Here is a 22,535-nt window from a genome sequence, read left to right on the forward strand (position 1 = left end):
AATTGGCATGCTGACTCCAGGAATGTCCAACAGCTGTGGCAAGAGAATTTTATGTTAATTTCTCTTCCATAAACCACCTCCATTTGAGAGAATTCGGCAGTACCCGCTACTGGCCTCACAACAGCAGACCACGTGTAACCACGCCAGCCCTGGATATCAGTCTCTTAACATTCCACAAGGAGTTGAATGTACCTGAACAGAGACCGACAACCAGGCTAGTATATATTTTGGATACAAATTAGTATAGCAACAGATAGCTCTTGATGAGATCTATCCCATGTGAAATTACCTGTCCATAATTTGCATTAAAAGTAAATGGTAAAACAAAGACCATCAACCGTTGATTCTACCGCATCACTTCATCTCTAAATGTCGGTTATGCAAAAAACTTTTAACAAAGATTTATATAACTAAACCAAGATAGACCACAGCCTGTCGTTTACAACGGGAACAAATGAGTCATAGTGGGCAGAAAAAGCAATGATGGCAGAGCCCAGCGAGATCCTATCGGCGTGAACTAGCACTCATCTGCATATTTCCGCCAGGGAACACCTACTCTAAAATGCGGATGTGCAATAAAAAAAAAAAACAGAAGAAGAAAATTGAATACGTCATTGAAAAAACATGGCGGCATCGTTAGTGCGTTTTGTTCGCGGAGGTTTTAGCAGGACTTTGAATCGTAAGTACATTTCGAGTGTTAACTGTGCACTTACATGCTGTCATAATGTTTAGGTCATCTGCGTGATAACGTACTTATGTTGTTAAGATTGCGCTATCTGTAGTCGACCGATTCTCACTTGACCTTCCATCAAATTGGCTTGCAGGTCAGTGGTTATGTTCCAGGTCGGCATTTTAGTTGTCACACTGCGCATCTAGAAACTTGCTAAACGCAAGTCAGATTTAGGTTATCTGCTAAGTACGATTGAAACAGACGACGTCTGGAACGCACATTGTAATGTCAGTTATAATCTGACACTAACAGGCATGTATGCCTTTTATACGCTATATAAACACACAGGTATGTGGACACCCCTTCAAAGTTGTGGATTCGGCAATTTCGGACAGACCCTTTGCTGACAGGTGTATGAAATCGAGCACATAGCCATGAAATCTCCATAGACAAACATTGGCAGTAGAATGGCCATACTGAAGAGCTCAGTGACTTAACGTGGCACCATTGTCAGTTCTTCAAATGTCTGCCCTGCTAGAGCTGACAGTCAGTGCTGTTATTGTGAAGTGGAAACGTCTAGGAGCAACAACGGCTCAGCCGGGAAGTGGCAGGCCACACAAGCTCACAGAACTGGACCACCGAGTGTTTTGGTGTGTAAAAAATCAGTCCTCGGTTGCAACACTCACTACCAAGTTCTAAACTGCCACTGGAGTCAATGTCAGCACAATAACTGTTCGTCGGGAGCTTCATGAAATGGGTTTTCCATGGTTGAGCAGCCACACACAAGCCTAACGTCACAATGTGCAACAACAAGCGTTGGCTGAAGTGTTGTAAAGTTCACTGCCATTGGACTCTGGAGCTGTGGAAACGTGTTTTCTGGAGTGATGAATCACGCTTTACCATCTGGCAGTCTAACAGATTCATCTGGGTTTGGCGGATGCAAGGAGAACACTACCTCCCCGAATGCATAGTGCCAACTGTAAAGTTCGGTGGAGGAGGAATAATGGTCTGGGGCTGTTCTTCTTGGTTCGGGCTTGGACCCTTCGTTCCAGTGAAGGGAAATCTTAATGCTACAGCATACAATGACATTCTAGATGATTCGGTGCTTCCAACTTTGTGGCAACAGATTGGGGAAGGCCCTTTCCTATTTCAGGATGACAATGCCCCTGTGCACAAAGTGAGGTCTATAGACCTATATAGACCAGAAATAGTTTGTTGAGATTGGTGTGCAAGAACTTGACTGGCCTGCACAGAGCCCTGACCTCAACCCCATTGAACACCTTTGGGATGAATTGGAACGTCGACTGCGAGCCATGCCTAATCGCCCAACATCAGTGCCCGACCTCACTAATGCTCTTGTGGCTGAATGGAAGCAAGTCCTCGCAGCAATGTTCCAACATCTAGTATAATGCCTTCCCAGAAGAGTGGAGGCTTTTATAGCAGCAAAGGGGGGACCAACTCCATATTAATGCCCATGATTTTGGAACGAGGTGTTCGACGAGCAGGTGTCCACATACTTTTGGTCATGCCATTAGCTAGCTATATCCTTGTTATGTAGCCATAACTGAGTTAGCCGCTAGTTAGCGAGCAGTCAACTAGCTCAAAGGAGAGGACCATGCTGGTAATCCAACCTGTTTTAACATTAGCTAGCCATATGTAATGTTATTTTATGTAATATGTTACAGTTGCCAATCAAAGCCCATGTCTCTTGCAAGCGAGATCCGAGGCTACTGAAACAAAACGTGAGTATACCAGTGTCTAATAGAATTCACCCAGGCTGTGGCATTTGTCTTTATGGTGTACATTGCAGATAATCATCATCAGTATGTTGAACCCGCAAAGTCCTAGTCCATCCTCAATGTAGTATAATTATCTAACCATTTAGTTTGATCTTTGCGACACTGAATACAATAGATGATTGAGTGCAACAATAAATGTATCGCCTCTTCCTTTATTTGAATCTATGTGCCCATCTCTATGTAGCCACTGTCAGACCCAAGGATGCGGTCACCCATAACCAACTTGCAGCTTTTGGAGAATATGTGGCTGAAATGCTTCCTAAGTATGTGCAGCAAGTCCAGGTAAGATAATGTAATTGCAGCAACTGTAATGAACACGGTCAGCTTTAAGACGAAGACATCCACACAATCACACAATGTTGAGCAACCATCAAGGGAAACTATACTGTAAATCCTAAATGCATACGGTGCGTCTAAAACATGGGGAACATAAACATAAGGTTACAAAGAAGCACTTGGGAATTAAGCTGGCAACCGGAAGGTTGCTGGTATCAAATCCTAGATGCCATTGTGCCCTTGAGCGAGGCACTTAACCCCCCACAACAACAGGTCCCCGGGCACTCAGTGTGGCAGCCCCCCCGCACCTCTCCAAATATTTTGGAGGTGTATAATTGACCACTAAAGTTATCTTAATTTACCTTCTTAGAAAGCTTGATATTTTGTATAGCTAATTGAATGTCATTTTGAAGCCATATGAACGTCACAAGGATGCATGTTATATCTTCAGGTGACGTGTTACAATGAGTTGGAGGTGATGATCCATCCTGACGGGGTCATCCCTGTGTTGACCTTTCTGAGAGACCACAGCAACGCTCAGTTCCGTAACATGATTGACCTTACCGCAGTGGACATACCCACCCGCCAGAATCGCTTTGAGGTACTATTCCATCCATACCCCCAGCCTATTGTTCCAATAGTATACCTCTCTCTTCACGACAGTCCTATTTTTGCAGTTATAAACATGTGTTCTGACACAATCAAGTCCATAGCTGACATAAGTAAGAATTTAACCAGGTTGTTTAGACAAACTCTGATCTATTCAGTTTAATTAAAATTTTTATGCCTAATTCTGTTTTCTTTGATGGTGAATAGATTGTGTACAACCTGCTCTCCCTGCGCTACAACTCCCGGATCCGTTTGAAGACCTACACCGATGAGCTCACCCCAGTAGACTCCTCTGTGTCTGTCCACAACGCAGCCAACTGGTACGAGAGGGAGGTAAGTCTGACAGCTACATCGTAAGAATGCTTTGCTTGAAGGGTTCAAAGATTTTTTTTGTGTTGGCAGCTCAGGATTTATATTTTGCCTGCCAAAGGCAAATGCTCATGAAAGGATAGGTTTTTAAAACTAGCAGTAATTTACCAAATTTACTGAAATCTTCGGTAATTAACAGGTAATCTATGGCAATCTATTGTAACTTTGGTCAGTTATACTTTTTTTTTTTCATATAGTATACCTTTTTTTATCTGTTCATATTCTCCATGAGTTTTTAGTGGAGGCCATATGGTTCAAGAGAAAATATCTAATTATTGAAAAAGAGCATCTAATCAACAATGGCATTATTTCAATTAACTCTGCAACTTTTTCAACAATTGACATTTTTCACAACTGCCAGCAGTTTGGCGCCAATATATTTATAACAAATACATATTGACATAGTAAAATAAGTGTGTGGGGGGGAAATATAATGGATATTTCATACTGAAACCCATATAGTAAACAACAATGATATTCACTAAGTTGATGGTTTATATTTAGGATAATGTTTTACAGCTTTGTCATTCAATTTTCTATTTTAACATATACCATGTAAAATAATCAAAACATAAGGCCACACAGAGGGCCAGATATAACTACAGACACCTGGATTATCTGAAGTACCCAAAAAGGCCACTAGATGTCATTAAAAACAACTTGAATGTTACCAAAATTCTGGTAGTTTACTGGGAAACTTAGAAAGTTGTCATAAATATACCCTCCCTTTCCAACACTATGAAAGGATATGTTTTGTGCTTGTCATTAGGTGTGGGACATGTATGGAGTTTTCTTCGCCAACCACCCTGACCTGAGGCGTATTCTGACAGATTATGGGTTTGAGGGGCATCCATTTAGGAAGGACTTCCCACTGTCTGGATTTGTGGAGGTAAGGTCAGATGTGAATGCTGAGAAATGTCACATGTATTTTACATACATTAAAGGCCGAGTTATAACCTAATCCTATCCTAAGATCGGTACATGTGACTTCACATTACCACAGGAGGTTGGTGGCACCTTAATTGTGGAGGACGGGCTCGTTGTAATGGCTGAATGAGTAGAATGGTATGAAATGCATCAAACATATGGTTTCCATGTGTTTGATGCCATTTCCATTTGCTCTGTTCCAGCCATTATTATGAGCTGTCCTCCCATCATCAACCTCCACTGGTATCTACCATATTATTAATTCTGTCCATCTGGTACATCTCAGGTGCGTTATGATGATGAGGTGAAGCGTGTGGTGGCAGAGCCTGTGGAGCTCTCACAGGAGTTTCGGAAGTTTGACTTGAACAGCCCGTGGGAGGTGTTCCCAGCCCACCGTGAGGACAAGGCACCTGAGCTGCCAGCTGGGGATAAGCCAGCTGACAAGTAACCATCTACCCCAGAGATAAAATGCCCACACCTATATATATATATATATATATATATATAATGACTGTACTGTTGATGGACCCATGTCCCGCTTGAGCCCACTAAAGTATTTATGTAAATAAAAACAAAAGGTAAACATTTTATTTGTTTGTCTTTATTTATTCATTAGTTGGATTTGCTGTGTAGAGATTACATTTTGACTATGTTTAAACTGTAATAGACTGTAGCACAAATAGAAACAGACCTTACCTGCCATACCATAGCAGACCAAAAGAGGGCACTGTGTGCATGTTAAAGCAGTTTGAATATTGTTGAGGTTTAATGTCTCACGAGTTGATTAGCTTCATGTTGATATAAGCTCTCCCTATGGGCATGTTCAAGTTCACTGACATGGATGTGCCTTCTACCAATAAGAATACAGAAAAATATACATTAACTTTATTTATTCTGCTTCACATGTTCCAAAGCATCCATTGTATAAGAAGTATTTTAAACATCTCACGGAGCCAACAAGAAGCAGACGACTAACACATGGGTTGAATGTACCCAGGGCAAAATTTTATGCAGTTCACAATCATTCCTTTGCAAGGACAAAGATATAAGCACAGTTCACCAACGTACCACATACAATAGTTATTTACAACAACAAAAAGTTATGGATAGAATTAGTCTCATTACAAAGAATATCTTCAAAGCTGTTAGATGATTATTCTCCATGACAGCATGCATGAAATTATTAGTCAAAATATTCTCCAAGACTCCATTCTCAATATCATAATGCCTGTTATCTCTCTGGAAATTGATCTCACTGAGATCTAAGAAATAATATTTTTTTGTGGGTTCCTTACGCTCTCAAAAGTTGTCATGCTAGTGTATTTTTTTATTTATTTTACCCCTTTTTCTCCCCAATTTCATGATATCCAATTGTTTAGTAGCTACTATCTTGTCTCATCACTACAACTCCCGTACGGGCTCGGGGGAGACGACGGTTGAAAGTCATGCGTCCTCCGATACACAACCCAACCAAGCCTCACTGCTTCTTAACACAGTGCGCATCCAACCCGGAAGCCAGCCACACCAATGTGTCGGAGGAAACACCGTGCACCTGGCAACCTTGGTTAGCGCACACTGCGCCCGGTCTGCCACAGGAGTCGCTGGTGCGCGATGAGACAAGGACATCCCTACTGGCCAAGCCCTCCCTAACCCGGAGGGCGCTAGGCCAATTGTGCGTCGCCCCACGGACCTCCCGGTCGCGGCTGGTTACGACAGAGCCTGGGCGCGAACCCAGAGTCTGATGGCTTGCTAGTGGTTAAATATAATTAAAGCTGTTATACAAATTTGGTCCACTCGTTGACTATTTCCTATTGCAGTCCATGCACATAATGATTGAAAATAGAGCTACAAAGCAAATGCTAAACTACAATTTTCCCTTACAAATTGAAAAATGATACATCCTTTTCATATTTTTAAATTCGCTGTATTGAAAAAGTCATTCCACCCTCAGGGTACAAAAGTTGCCACGATTAGTGACACTTGGGCATTAGGGAGTCAAGAGTGTGACGAAGGATGTGCTCCAAAAGTAGGTTGTGTGAGGGCAGCACCGCAGGAGTGAGTATATGCCTGACACCGCAATCACAGGCAGGTAAGTGTTTTTCTCCATGAATCTTGTTCTGGAGGCAGCTCTGCTGAGTGGTCACTAGCTGGCACAGCCACCAAGTCATAAAATCTGATTTTAAACAACCTTAACTACATTGCTAACCCTAATGCCTAACCTTAAATTAAGACCATAAATGACATCCAGGGCAAGATTCATGACAAAAATCAACCTGCTATTGGCATAGTAGATGACCATTAATAGGGGGACTAACTATTACTGAAATAGTCTCTCATTATTCAGTAAGTGTCACATTGTGTTAATTCCTTTTGATAAGATGCTCAGGATATGACACAGGAGGCAGATAGTACAGTTCTCATAATATTTATTATACAAGGGGGCAGGTAGAGGTCAGTAATCCAGGGCAGAGTCAATGAGGTACAGAACAGCAGGCAGGGTCAGAGCAGTCAGAACCGGGAAGACTAGAAAACAGTGACTCAAACAGGGAAAAAACATGCTGACAAGACTAACTGGCAACTGACAAACAGAGAACACTTGTATAAATACACAGGGGATAATGGGGACAAATGGGAGAGACCTGGTGGGGGGTGGAGACAAGCATAAAACAGGTGAAACAGATCAGGGTGTGACGTGGAGAATCAAAATACAGTATTTGCTGGGGAGTAAAATTAACATTATAATTGGACTATATGCTATTTTTTATATGTTGTTTAAATGACCTCTCAAACAGACTGTAATTTGCTGAAGTCTGGCACAATTATAACAGCATTTTTCTCTCTCGGGGTGTGTGAATTAAACCGGCACGATTATCATAAGGGATGATATAGGCAATTCAATTTTCTCCACAGCGGTCACCAGCTGAGGAAATAAATTAAACTCTGCTAAGTTAGAAATCAAATTATGAGCCTGGTGCCCCGAGGTCCAAAACTAGCAGATTTCAAGCTACAACAAGGATGAGTATGGTGTCTGTATTGGTCCAATGGACAGCCCTGCACTGTAACAGGACATTTATTCTAAGTGTTGGTCATGCTTTTTGGTTCAAAATGCCATTTTATTTCATTGTGATCTGACACTGGCCTTATCAGAAACTCACGCTAAAATGAAGGAAAAATACTAAATTTGACACAAAAGAAGTGTCCCCATTATTTGACAATGCCTTTCAAGACATTGATAAAGGTATGTTAAAAAATCCAGATAAGTATTAACTGAGACATCATATCCTGAAAATAGCAAAAATGCTAGCATGTAGTAACATTTTCATTAATTCAAGACTGCAAGTTGGAGTTTGACAAAGTAAACCCATTGAAAAATTTAGCTGGACAGAATAATTGAGTGTAGTAGGTCCACAGCTAACTGTGTTCTTGACACTGTCCCTCATGGCTTCCGGCTCTGCTGTTACTGCTGATTGGTGGCTAGTTTTTGTATTTCTGGATAGACCAGGAAACCAGTGAAGGTTATATACTTGGCATGGTTGCTGTATGCTCCAAAGCCATCGCGCTGGTGGCTATAAAGCCAGACGATATCACCACGGCGCAGAGACAGCATCAGACTTTGGCTCTGCAGAGCCTTCTCAGTGTCACTGTCATCGTAGATCATGGCCTGCACCTCCAGGTGGTTCTTCATCAGCTTGATTGACAGGGTTTTGTGGGGAAGCTTGCCAGCATTGAAGGAGAAGAAGTAGGCTCCTGGAATACGGCAGGTGAATACACCTTCGGTGACATTAAAGTCAGCGCCAATGTTGACAAAGTCTGTGTCAAAGGAGATAGGACGGTGCTCTGTGAAGCCCTGGTCCACCCCTACGATGCTCTGAGTGCGGCCAACGGAGAAGGCTGACCTCTGGTCCTCCTCTTTATCCTCTACCTCCTCTCTCTTCTCTACGTTGTCCCTTTCTCCCAGCCCATCCTGGTCTGTTAGGGTGTGGTCATTGGCATTCGCCTCGTTTCCATACATGGGAGTTGGGTCCTCGTGCTTGCGGTCTTGGAAGGTGTAGGTGTCAGGGTAGATTAGGTAGCCGTTAAAGGTGGTGTAGTGACCTGTGTTGCTGTAGATGGCATAGCGGGGATCACCGTGAAGGCGGAGCCAGACTGTGTCACCAAAGTCCAGCTGCAGCATGGCGCTTTGGCTCTGCACCTTACGCTCCTCTCCCGCATTCTCATCATACACAATTGCCTGCACCTCATTCCTGTTCTTCATTAGCATGACTGACAGGTCACGACTGGGGAACTTCCCCACTGTGAAGGAGAAGTAGTATGCTCCGGGGATGCGGCAGCGGAACATGCCTGCCTTTGGATCAAAGTCCCCACCGATGTTAACATACTCCTTGTCAAAGGTCACCACCATCTTTGGTCCACCCTCCATGCTGCTGGTGCGTGCCACTGAAAAGGCAGAACGCAGTTCTGCATCCTCGGGCAGGCGAGCGAAGGCCCACGTGCAGGTTACCTGACACATCAGGCCAATCAGGAGACGGCTAGCTGGTGTAGTCATCTTTCCTGTTGGGAAAAAGGTTGGCCCAGTTAATTAAACAACAAAGTCAGGTGCTTAATCTCAGTATAATACACAACAGATATACCATAGCAGACCAAAAGAGAGCACTGTGTGGATGTTAAAAAGCAGTTCCGTAGCAGTGTGATACCATGGTGCAGGTTATATATGAATTGACTGTAAGTCAACAATCGAATAGCTCAAGGCTTTGCCAGCTCAATTGAGAAGTAAAATCAGAAACAAGTGAGATTGTAATTAGTGATTCAATACCACCTGGATCCATAGAAGATTGAATCTTCTCTGAGACACTTGCTTTGAAAATATGTTTATCCCAAAACGGAAGCAGCATTAATACGTTTCTAATTAGCATTTAATTTTACCTGGCTAAATGAAGGAACAAAAAGAGAGACAAGAATATTTGCCCTCCACTGGCCGAGGTGCCAAACCAACTGGAGAAAACACACCTTCATCTGCACCCAAAGTCATACATTTACTCAACATCAATTATATCATGACTTAATTCTCTCCTGTCTCATCACTACAGTATGTTGATCCCAATATCTTTGTAAATGTGATAGTGCTTTGACAAAGGGGCTTGCTTTGAAACACGCCAGCGATCAACATCACTGAAAGGAATTAAGCTGCTGTCCCGAACCTTCTTTTATAATTGCATCTTTATAAATGTTTTAACATTATTTATGTGCAAGTTATTATAGTCAGTGAGCATTATTATGTCCACCATTTAAAGGCTTGATCCAAAATACAAAGTCACGCTAATCGAACTGTTTCTTTTTTATTGAGGGTAAAAAAAAAAGTCTGGTCTACTAGGTCCTGTCATCTGTCAAATGTCTGTGTGTGTTGCAGTAAATATTGATTTTAGGATCAATGCAGGCAGATTTTGATATCATACAGTAATTTCCTAGTCCGGCTACTAAAGTTCAAAACATCTATTTGTCTAATGAGATCTTCTCTTCCTGCCTGTGTTGAGTCATCACTAAAGCCGTAACAGAAGTGGACCTGTCAGAAGGAGTTTCAGACAATGTCTTAAATGTACTTTATCGACATACAGTAGGTTATTCCATGGGGAGTCTTGTAATTTCAAACAGAAAAGAAGGAATTAAACAGAAAAACATGAGATCCCATGGGATTGATGAGACTATTTATAAACAGCACTTGGACTGACATGAACACAATACACATAGTTATCTTCATTTCCTCTGTCATTGAAGGGGTTGGTGAACGAGATTTGCGTCTTGGCGGTGTGATTCGACGTGGGTGTTATGTTTGCTATATCGTACTCGAGGCAGGTATTGCTGCTTGTCCTTCTCGAGTCACGGTCGCAAGAGTTCACCCTCAAAAATAGCCCGAATTCATCTAAAATAAATCTCTAATTAATTTGGACGGTTGTTTTTTTTTTCCAACTTTCTCACTGTCTATTACCGGAGTGTCCGTCTGGCAGAGTTTCATAGCAAATCATGTTATACAACAGGTCGCGGCAGAACACAAGATGCTTGCGAATTGGTATGAATTTTGGAATATTGACCAAGTAGTCGGGATGTGTGCGCAACTTATCAATTCTTATTGTGACCGAAACAGTGGTAGACTCAATGAACACTGTCAAACACATTATTAGCTAGTATCCACTCGATAAAGATCTTATCAGCCAATTGTGTTCTTTCAACATAACATTGGTGACGTGTTATCTTATGTAAACAAGTTGGGGCGCTGAGTGATGTTGGCAGGTCTGTCTCACTGTCTGTAGGTTCTGCCGTGCAATTGGATCGAGCACAATCACTGCAGCTGTTTCTCCGTGCTTGACAATTCTCCTATGCGTTACCATCGGGTGTTAGTGGGCATGATCGAAATCACCACTGAAGTATCCAATGGAACTAGGAATGCGGTACAAAGGCAATCCTCCCGGTTTGTTCTGGATAAGTTCCCAACGCTGTGTAATTAGACGCGGTGGCGAACCACAATATCCATTCATCCAATTACATGCGTTAACCCTTTCCTGACTAGAGACGAGTCTCCAGCTCACAGTGATAATTATGGTCAGACCATGTGAATCAAACCTTTTTCATTATAACAGCTGTTGCAAATCTCAGTTTTGGAAGATACTGACTTTATGATAAAACGTATATTATTTACACATTGTAGTACATTTGTACACTGACTAAAATTAATGCAACATAGGCCGTTTTCAACTAGATGGATATTTTTTTGGGGGGGGGGGTTCAGCTGCTCTTTAAGTACTGTGAGGCTATCGGTGAACGACAGTTCTAGTATTGTATGACAGCAGCCTCAAGGATTTGCTGCATTCTGCATTTGACTAGCATGCTGCAAAGAGGTTGCTCATTTCTTCATGGTTGATGCAGAGTGACATGTTGAAACCTGCTCCATGAACGCAGCATCCCTGTTTCCATCCAAAGATGAATCAATCGCTTGTGAATAAATGTAAATGGCTGACTGAGGGCTGAGTCTTGCCCTTACAGTGAATGTGACATTCTCTGTGTAGATATTCATCACATCTTCAATTACATTGGAGGCATTTACAATTATGTTTTTCTATTCAACAGAATACATAATCACTTCTATTTTGAATGTTGATAGCTTTGTAATTATTTAATATTTTGAAATCTATTTTGAGTGTTTGCATGTCTTTTTAGGGACTCTGTGCAATAACCAGGGGCTATGAGAGTCCAAAATAAGTTAGAATGAGCAGCATTTCCTCACTTTAATTCTGTCGGTGAAAAGCATTCCACCACGCTGAGCCATCTGCTAGAGGTGATAACAAACAAATGCTCAGAAATGAATAAGTCCCATTGGTGGCCAAATAGTCTCATCCCTGGAGTGTCGATGGATCCATAAGTGGGCCTAGGTTGTAGAATGTTAATTTAGATAAAAGCAATAGTAGACTCTCAGTTAAGGGATATTACTTAAATGTAAATATTAGCCTATCGTACGTTTGCAATGATATTAATCAATTTCTGGAAGCATATTCTCGTAGTATACTCAAGTAAAATGTCACATAATATATAACAAATATAATTTATATGTGCAACAGACAGGGCATTCGCAAAGTATTCACCCTTAACCCCTTTACTTATTCCACATTTTGTTACGTTATTCTAAAATGTATTAAATTATTGTTTTTTTCTCATCAATCTGCACACAATACCCCATAATGACAAAGCAAAAACAGGTTTTTAGAATTTTTTGCAAATGTATTAAAAATAAACACCTACCTTATTTACATTAGTATTCAGACTCTTTGATATGAGACTCAAAATTGAGTTCAGGTGCATCCTGTTTCCATTAATCATCCTTGAGACGTTTCTACAACTTGATTGGAGTCCACCTGGGGTAAATTCAATTGATTGGACATGATTTGGAAAGGTACACACCTGTCTATATAAGGTCCCACAGTTGACAGTGCACGTCAGAGCAAGAACCAAGTCATGAGGTTGAAGGAATTGTCTGTAGAGCGCCGAGACAGGATTGTGTTGAGGCACAGATCTGGGGAATGGTACGAAAACATTTCTGCAGCATTAAAGGTTCCCAAGAACACAGTGGCCTCCATCATTCTTAAATGGAATACATTTGGAACCACCAAGGCTCTTCCAAGAGCTGGCTGCCCATCCTAACTGAGCAATTGGGGGAGAAGGGCCTTGGTCAGGGAGATGACCAAGAACCCGATGGTCACTCTGACAGAGCTCCAGAGTTTATCTGTGGAGATGGGAGAAACTTCCAGAAGGACACCAATCTTTGCAGCATTCCACCAATTAGGGCTTTATGATAGACTGGCCAGACGGAAGCCACTCCTCATTAAACGGTACATGACAACCCACTTGGAGTTCGACAAAAGGCACCTAAAGACTCTTAAACCATGAGAAACAATATTATCTGATTCTCAAGATTCTCTTCACTGACATTTTCAACCTCTCCCTGTCCGAGTCTGTAATACCAAAATGTTTTAAGCAGACCACCACAGTGCCTGTGTCCAAGAACACTAAGGTATCCTGCCTAAATGACTACCGACCCGTAGCACTCACGTCTGTAGCCATGAAGTGCTTTGAAAGGCTGGTCATGGCTCACATCAACACCATTGTTCCAGAAACCCTAGACCCACTCTAATTTGTGTACCGCCCCAACAGATCCACAGATGATGCATCTCTATTGCACTCCACCCTGCCCTTTCCCACCTGGACAGGTGGGAGAATGCTATTCACTGACTACAGCGTTCAAAGCTCATCAATAAGCTAAGGACCCTGGGACTAAACACCTCCATCTGCAACTGGATCCAGGTGGTAAGGGTAGGGAACAACACATCCGCCACACTGATCCTCAACACATGGGCCCCTCATGGGTGTGTGCTCAGTCCCCTCCTGTACTCCCTGTTCACTCATGACTGCATGGCAAGGCACGACTTCAACACCATCATTAAGTTTGCCGATGACACAACAGTGGTAGGCCTGATCACCGACAACGACGAGACAGCCTATAGGGAGGTCAGAGACCTGGCCGTGTGGTGCCAGGACAACAACCTCTCCCTCAATGTGATCAAGACATAGGAGATGATTGTGGACTACAGGAAAAAGAGGACCGAGCACGCCCCCATTCCAATCGACTGGGCTGCAGTGGAGCAGGTTGAGAGCTTGAAGTTCCTTGGTGTTCAAATTAACATGGTCCAAGCACACCAAAACAGTCGTGAAGAGGGCACGACAAAACCGTTGAGAGCATCCTGACTGGTTACATCACTGCCTGGTATGGCAACTGCTCGGGCCTCTGACCGCAAGGCACTACAGAGGGTAGTGCAAATGGCCCAGTACATTACTGGGGCTAAGCTCCTAGCCATCCAGGACCTCTATACCAGGCGGTGTCAGAGGAAGGCCCTAAAAATTGTCAAAGACTCCAGTCACCCTAGTCATAGACTGTCCTCTCTGCTACCGCACGGTAAGCGGTACCAGAGCGCCAAGTCTAGGTCCAAGAGGCTTCTAAACAGCTTCCCCACAAAAGCCATAAGACTCCTGAACACCGAATCAGACTATTTGCGTTGAAGACAGGATCACAAAAACCTCGACATTTGGCATTGACCCACAAAAACATGTAATCAAGCACAAACAAATTTTCGCAAGCACATGACCGTGGCAATAGCACCACTGTCAAGGGTAAACATCAACAGTGTTTATAATTATGCCCTGATAATTAGGTTTTCAATAACCCAGCGTAACCACCTCTTAAAAATAACCTAAAAGTAACAGCCACCCAGGAGTTGTTTATGTAGGATTATGTTAATCAGACATCATGTTGCTACAGCATATTTCAGGTTCATGTTATATGATACACCAAGGTTAAAATGAAACAAAAACACAGTGGAATCATATCCATATTCAAACTTTGACCAAAATCTGTATTTGTTTGTTGCGTTCTCATTTTTTTGCTGGTCTATTTTCAAATATGAGAAGTGGCTTCTCTTATTTATTCCTATTTTTATTGTATGCTTCTTATTATATTTCCACTTACAGGATATACTACACAGAGGATAATACTGTATATCCCACTCGTGAAAATTAACAGAGAAAAACCAAACAAGTTAAAAGCCTACATTTTCACAGTAACTAAAACTAGACCTACGTGTGAAATGTGATTTTACGCGTTCAAAGAACATCGTTGCCACAGCATTGCTAAAGGTAATGAGAGGCAATCTCAATGAGATTGGTGAAATAGCCCCCTCTCTCCCATATGATCAGCCTCTGAATATAACCTGCTCAATCCTAATTCCAGTTATCAGTGGTAATTCATGTAAATCATACATGACAATGAGGTGTACCGCCACTATGCCATAGTTACAACCCTGTAGGCACCAAACATATTTCTGATACCGTAACTTTTGTCATCCTATCATTGATCTATGAACAACAGTTCATTTGCTTAGTTGGTGCATTTATCAATGGAAGATGTGCGTACATTTCATGTTATTGTACATTTAAGCTAAGGTTAAGTTTTTCCTCTCAATAAACTCACCACCCTTCTCTGCATTTCCAAAATGTACATTTCTGCTTAGCATCACCTGCTGTCACGCCCAGATCTGTTTCACCTGTTCCTGTGATGGTCTCCACCCCCTCCAGGTGTCGCTTATTTTCCCCAGCGTATTTATCCCTGTGTTTCCTGTCTCTCTGTGCCGGTTCGTCTTGTATGTTCGTCAAGTCAACCAGTGTGTTTTTCCCGTACCCCTTTTTCCTATTCTCTTTTTGATAGTCTTCCCGGTTTAGAACCCTGCCTGACTCTGGACTGCTTTCCCCGCCTGCCTGATCATCCTGTCTGCTCCGGCCTTGATTCTGCCTCCCCTTCGGTACCGTTTGGACTCTTTTTCCTGTCCACGACCATTCCTTTGCCTTATTGCATTAATAAATATTGTAAAACTCCAACCATCTGCCTCCTGTGTCTGCATCCGGGTCTCGCCTTGTGCCATGATATCTGCTTTGAATATGGATGGTTTTTATCATCTTTGCACCACTGACATTGGGGATCAGATGGATATGTTCTTTGACAGCGCAGGGCGACTGACCAATGGTTAAAGCCAATTTTAGTACATCGACCCCTGAGTGTGGATGTGATAATAAAATGCAGACTTCAGTCAGAGGACCCTGGTATCTGAGATCACACGACGGGTCCCTGCCGCTTCTGTCCCTCTTATTAGTCACATCCTCGCCAGATGTCATCTCACTGCTCAAGTGGAGCCTTTTAACACGAGGCATGGATCTGTCCCCATCTGGGGTCATTGGCTCAAACGAGAGAAAAGGGGGAGGAGAGAGAGAACCAGCAACAGGGGGAAATGAGAGCAAAGAGCTTTTTAAAATGTCAGGCTTGAGAATTAATCTGTATCTGTGAAACTATTTGACGTTTTGAGCATACCACCATGATTAAAAAGCAGAGAGGAAAAGCTCTCCCTGGACTGGCCCTTGATGCACAGTTCCATCATTTATAATGCGACAGCAGTAATGACTCAGGAGTACAGAGACACAGTCCATTAACAGCGAAGCACGGTTTGTGTTCGATCTACACCCTACCAACAGGAGCAAGACACTTGGTGAGAATCTCACATATTGATTGTGTGAAGAGAAGAGGCTCACTGAGCAGTTGACTTGACAGCTCCCCAAACGGGTCCATAGTTGGACTGGATTCAAATGGGTCTCAAGATTTAAAGGGACGAATCGCAGCAAAGAGTATCAAACACAGACACTGTTTGGGGACTGAAGGGACCTCTACACAACAACCACTGCCCATGGGACAATGTATGGGCAGTGGTTGTTGGTGGAAAAAGTACCCAATTGTCATACTTGAGTAAAAGTAAAGATATCTTAATACTAAAAGGACTCAAGTAAAAGTGAAAGTCACCCAGTAAAATCCTACTTGAGTAAAAGTCTAAAAGTATTTGGTTTTAAATATACTTAAGTATCAAAAGTATAAATAATTTCACATTCCTTATATTAAGCAAACCAGACGGTGCCATTTTCTTGTTTTTTTTATTCACGGCTAGCCAGGGGCACACTAACACGCAGACATAATTTACAAACTTTAGGATGTGTTTAGTGAGTCCGCCAGATCAAAGGCAGTAGGGATGACCAGGGATTATTGATAAGTGTGTGAATTAGACCATTTTCCTGTCCTGCTAAGCATTCAAAATGTAACGAGTACTTTTGGGGGTCAGGGAAAATGTATGGAGTAAAAAGTACATAAGTACATTTATTTTCTTTTGGAATGCAGTGAAGCAAAAGTTGTCAAAAATATAAATACAAAAAAAAATGACTTAAGTAGTACTTTAAAGTATTTTTTACTTAAGTACTTTACACCATTAATGAAACTGTCAGGCCCACTTCTCTCTTTCCTTGATGAACATGGTATGGGTACTCATTATACATGATACTCCCATCAGTATTATCATAAAATCTAATTTGATTGGTCGTGTACACAGTTTAGCAGGTGTTCTGGTGTGTGCAGGGAAATGCTTATGTTCCTAGTTCCCATCAGTCAATGCAGTAAATTATGCACAATTATCCTTCCAGATCCCTCCATCCTACATTATCATAAACCTCTGCAGTGTTGCGCTGGAACATTTAAAAATGAGGGAGATTTAATATTAGCAACAAAAAATAAAATACCATAATGACATTGATATTACCTCTGTGTGAAATATCAAACACTTTGACGTTTCACAGTCTTGTTTTGTAATGTAAACTTATGTGGTTAAAACCAGAGATCTAGATACTTAGCTACATGCGTAGTGGCAACTCTGCCGAATGTGTGTACGACTGAGCCTGTAATCCTCCCACTCACATTTTGAAGAAAGAAAATCAAAACATCAACTCCCTCTGACTAGGACACCTGCCTGACCGAGTTTGCGTTTGTCTCTATGTTTCTTTCTGCTTTTATGTACCAATTGGAATTGGATAAGATTAAAGCCCCCCTCTGTGTTTAATTATCTCCTTTCTTCTCTATACCTCCCACTGCTGTTGACAGATCAACCTGAACCTGGGATTGGGTGGGAGATGATAGGAGGTGCTCTTTCTTTGTTAGCATTCTCCATGTGCTTTAGATTAATAGTCTATATGCCATGCCCACGCATCCGCCTACGAGATGCTATTACCTTCTTCTGGTCTATGCATTGGAAACACTCAAATATGAACAAAGGAAGAGACATTGAGAACACAGCAGGAGATGTACATCGGCAGAGAGCATTGTTGCTGGAGTCAACTAATAAACCACAATCTCAAGGCTACAGCAATCCTCTCACCTCCCTGAGATGAAGAGGGGTACATGATAGATAAAATGATACATTCCTATATACTCAGCAGTGTTTGGCACCCCGTCCAGATTCCGTATTGATGTTGCTGTAGATCGGTGCGGACAAATAACACATGTTGCTTGGACGCAACAAGATTCTAAAATGCACAACGTCTACTTCATGCAAGATAAAAAAAAGTAACCCCCTCTATACTGCAATGATCCTTCATTAGAGGTGTCCTTACCTCTGTGTAGTAGACTGTGCTGTAGGAGAGAAATGCTCAAAGTTCTCCAAAAGAGCTTCTGCACCAGGAACTGTCTTTGTGTGTATCAACCTGCTGCTGCTGTCTGGGAGGCTGTGTAAGCAGCACACCCACATATATATACACACTCACTGGAGGATATGAGAGTGATAAAGGGGCTCCTCATCTGATCAGGGAGACTCTGGAAGTGCAGAGCGCTCCTCTACTAAGGCATTTTCGGAAGCGGGGGGACACAAGGGGGGGATTGGAAAAGGTGGGGGGGATTTTTGATGTGATATCTTGGCATGGTCTTCCATGTATCTCAAACAGATCATGTGTTTACAGAATGTGCCTATATTTTCTAATTGGATGTTTGTGAATGTTTGTTTGCATGTGTGCATAATGGTTGTGTGTGTGTGTATGTGTGCGTGTGCGTATGTGTGTGTGTGTGTGTGTGTGTGTGTGTGTGTGTGTGTGTGTGTGTGTGTGTGTGTGTGTGTGTGCGTGTGTGCGTGTTCACATGAAAGAGGAGGAGAGAGCCTGTCAGGGTTTAATCACTGAAGGGCTTTGTTATATTGCAACAATGTTGCCAATTTCACACTCATCCACATGGTTATGGTCATTATCCTCATTCTGAGTGGGGAAGAGGGTGGAAGAAGGATAGCATGTAATGCCTTCAATTTGAAATGTATCTAACGATACTTATTTTATATTCTCATTCAAATGTCACATTCTGTTCCTACTGCACATATTTAAATGAGCCATCCCTCAATGTGTAACTTTCCCAGGCTTTGGCACACACAGTGTCCCAGCAGCAGGTGCTGCTAACTCAGCACCACGTAGACCTTTATTCGGTTCATGTTTGCAACAAATGACCCATTTTGGCTCAGAACAAACAAGGGGAGAGATGATGCCACCAAAGTTGTCGTTCTCTCACCCTTTGTGATCAGTAGCCCTCCATTCTTCCTCCACTTTCCCGGGTAATCAATAAGACCGGAGTCAATGTAAATGCTGCGTGCCTGGTAATGGATGGCACATAGAGGTTCAGGTTGACATTTGATGGCCGTTTAATAGTCTCTAGTGTGGATTTAAAAAAAGATTTACTGAAAATGTATTGGTATGTGTTCTGGTTTAAACAGAATCTCATTGAAATATCGTAAAATGCTAAAGAGATAAGTAAATCTCTACAACAACAAAAGCAGGGTTATTATTATTATTATGAATGGGATGTTACATTGACAAGTGGTAGTTCAGGGCAACGTTGACAGTTGACAGTAATGAGCAATCAAGTGTAAAGTGACGTCAAATCAAATGTTATTGTTCACATACACATGGTTAGCAGATGTTATTGTGAGTGTAGTGAAATGCTTGTGCTTCTAGTTCCGACAGTGAGAGTGGCATTGGCAAGGTGGTAGATGGTATAAAATACAGTATATACATATGAGATGAGTAACGCAAGATATGTAAACATTATTAAAGTGGCATTATTAAAGTGACTAGTGATCCATTTATTAAAGTGGCCAATGATTTCAAGTCTGTATGTAGGCAGCAGCCTCTCTGTGTTAGGGATGGCTGTTTAACAGTCTGATGGCCTTGAGGTAGAACCTGTTTTTCAGTCTCTCTACTGACCTCGCCTTCTGGACGGTAGCGGTTTTAACAGGCAGTGACTCGGGTGGTTGTTGTCTTTGATAATCTTTTTGGCCTTCCTGTGACATCGGGTGGTGTAGGTGTCCTGGAAGGCAAGTAGTTTGCCCCCGGTGATGCGTTGTGCAGACCACACCATTCTCTGGAGAGCCCGGCAGTTGTGGGCGGTGCAGTTGCTGTACCAGGCGGTGATGCAGCCCGACAGGATGCTCTCAATTGGGCATCAGTAAAAGTTTGAGGGTTTTAGGTGACAAGACAAATTTCTTCAGCCTCCTGAGGTTGAAGAGGCGCCTTCTTCACCACACTGTCTGTGTGGGTGGACCATTTCAGTTTGTCCGTGATGTTTACACTGAGGAACTTAAAACGTTCCACCTTCTCCACTGCTGTCCCGTCGATGTGGATAGGGGGGTGCTCCCTCTGTTGTTTCCTGAAGTTCACAATCATCTCTTTTGCTTTATTGATGTTGAGTGAGAGGTTGTTTTTCTGATATCACACTCTGAGTACCCTCTCTTTTGCTTTATTGATGTTGAGTGAGAGGTTGTTTTTCTGATATCACACTCTGAGTACCCTTGATTACACACAGGTGGATTGTATTTATCATCATTAGTCATTTAGGTCAACATTGGATCATTCAGAGATCCTCACTGAACTTTTGGAGAGAGTTTGCTGCACTGAAAGTAAAGGGACTGAATAATTTTGCACGCCCAATTTTTCAGTTTTTGATTTGTTAAAAAAGTTTGAAATATCCAATAAATGTCGTTCCACTTCATGATTGTGTCCCACTTGTTGTTGATTCTTCACAAAAAAATACAGTTTTATATCTTTATGTTTGAAGCCTGAAATGTGGCAAAAGGTCGCAAAGTTCAAGGGGGCCGAATACTTTCGCAAGGCACTGTATGTCCATAAACACACCGACCAGCTGGTCTGCGCATGCTCGGAGGACGCGGCTAGGGACGCTGAGCCTTTTCTATCATAGCATTTGTCATCCTCCTTTCCTCCTTGATGTAACAAGTCCCACATGACTTTGACATCATGATTATAGAAGGTAGGGGAGAAAGTTGGAGGGAATGTTTATGAGGAAAAAGCCGACGTGTTTACTGCTTTAAAATAACTCTTCTGGTTTCAAATCAGGACCTATTGAGCGAACACTTATTCAAGGATGCCAAGCATAAAAATGTAATGCAGAAGGATCTATTTGTTATCTTGGTATTTTATTAGGATCCACATCTATGGAAGGTATCTGCTGGAGGCGTGTGGATAATTGTTAACTTTTTAAAAATGATTTCACCTTTATTTAACCAGGTAAACAAGTTAACAAGTTCTCATTTACAATTGCGACCTGGCCAAGATAAAGCAAAGCGGTGCGACAAAAACAACAGAGTAACACATGGGATAAACAAACGTACAGTCAATAACACAATAGAAAAATCGATATACAGTGTGTGCAAATGTAGTAAGATTAGGGAGACAAAGGCAATAAATAGGCCATAGTGGTGAAATAATTACAATTTAGCAATTAAACAGTGGAGTGATAGATGTGCAGAAGATGATGTGCAAGTAGATGAGATGAGGAAAGGAAGGACTCTGGTTTGATCAGCAGAAGAGGATGGAATATTCCCATAGGACAGCGAAGTAACAAGTGATTACCATTAAAGCGATCACAATTTCCCCCTGGTTAATGATTCAGGACAGCATTCTGAAAATGGTTACTCAATGTTGCACTAAGGACCTCAATACTGTTCTGAATACTTTCTGCATTCTTGATTCATAATAAGAACGCAGTCACAGTGCACAGTCAAAAGCCAGTGCTTTTTCGCCTATTGTTCACATCTCTCCTAAATGTGCACTGTATGTATGTGTGTCATAAAATGACGCTACTCATAAATGTTTTCGCAATCGCAATGCTGCGCGCCGAAAGCATTGTTCTACAAATTCACGTGCCACTTTGAAATGTACGCACTGCTGGAGGTGGCATGGGGAGCCTTTGAGACCGTACACCTAAAACCATAGACTGTTTGAGAGTTGGGCTGGCCTACTTTCCTCATTAGCTGTTTTTTTTTTGTAGAACAGTCTGAGGAACTGAAAATAGTAGCACGCAGATCATGTACTTAAATCAGGCCGTACAATTGGAACACAATTTGTTATTGGCAATGGATTTTACTGAGATTCGAGATTATCTTTTTGAAATGAAGACAGATTAGCCACTGCAAGAGGCAACAATGGAATACAGAAATCACATTGGTCATGAGTGTGGTGTTGGAATCTGCACACCTTCAACCGAGGTGAGTATCATCCCTGGAAAGAGAATCCACAACCCCATGTCCATGTCATTCTTGTCCTATAATTCTGATTTATTTCATTCTCACCAGACAAATGGTGGCCTTCAGGCTTCACATTTTGAAGAATAATTTCCTGACTCCAGTCTGTAATCTTGTTACATACGGAAGTGCCTTCACCCAAAACCAAAGGGATTTCACACGCCTGTCCTATCTCATCCCCCATCTCCAAAGTAAGCTAACATTCCAGGCAGAATTATTCCACCTTGCTATGAAAATAAACAATGTGATTGTCGTAATCTGACCCATGTAATCTAATTGAGCATGGTCTGCATTGATTTAATTAGGATATATTACAGCAAGGAATGTACACTGAATTTTTAAGGATGAATATAT

The 22,535-nt window shown here is 42.0% G+C and overlaps 2 protein-coding genes across 2 annotated transcripts; one reads left to right on the forward strand and one right to left on the reverse strand.

Annotated features, from left to right (window-relative positions):
• Positions 1-546: 546 nt before the first annotated feature.
• Positions 547-5,238, forward strand: LOC110506312 (NADH dehydrogenase [ubiquinone] iron-sulfur protein 3, mitochondrial). The gene is made up of 7 exons (XM_090221898.1): positions 547-679; positions 2,356-2,412; positions 2,654-2,751; positions 3,197-3,346; positions 3,562-3,687; positions 4,493-4,612; positions 4,937-5,238. Exons 1-7 carry the CDS (start codon positions 625-627, stop codon positions 5,096-5,098), a joined length of 768 nt encoding a protein of 255 aa, XP_090078024.1. The 5' UTR covers positions 547-624; the 3' UTR covers positions 5,099-5,238.
• Positions 5,236-18,429, reverse strand: LOC110506313 (complement C1q tumor necrosis factor-related protein 4). The gene is made up of 2 exons (XM_021585839.3): positions 18,223-18,429; positions 5,236-9,201 (listed from the first exon to the last, which is right to left on the reverse strand). The coding sequence occupies exon 2, from the start codon at positions 9,194-9,196 to the stop codon at positions 8,108-8,110; it is 1,089 nt and encodes a 362-aa protein (XP_021441514.1). The 5' UTR covers positions 9,197-9,201; positions 18,223-18,429; the 3' UTR covers positions 5,236-8,107.
• Positions 18,430-22,535: the final 4,106 nt, after the last annotated feature.

Source organism: Oncorhynchus mykiss, chromosome 26 (assembly GCF_057628025.1).
Source record: "Oncorhynchus mykiss isolate SJ-2025 chromosome 26, ASM5762802v1, whole genome shotgun sequence".
NCBI lineage: Eukaryota > Metazoa > Chordata > Actinopteri > Salmoniformes > Salmonidae > Oncorhynchus > Oncorhynchus mykiss.

Excerpts from the sequence above, each read along its gene's own strand:
- LOC110506312 (XM_090221898.1), top strand. The coding sequence starts at position 625 with ATGGCGGCATCGTTAGTGCGTTTTGTTCGCGGAGGTTTTAGCAGGACT. Across the intron at positions 2,413-2,653 it reads CGAGGCTACTGAAACAAAAC|CCACTGTCAGACCCAAGGAT; the intron begins GTGAGTATACCA and ends ATCTCTATGTAG. Across the intron at positions 4,613-4,936 it reads CACTGTCTGGATTTGTGGAG|GTGCGTTATGATGATGAGGT; the intron begins GTAAGGTCAGAT and ends GGTACATCTCAG.
- LOC110506313 (XM_021585839.3), bottom strand. The coding sequence starts at position 9,196 with ATGACTACACCAGCTAGCCGTCTCCTGATTGGCCTGATGTGTCAGGTA.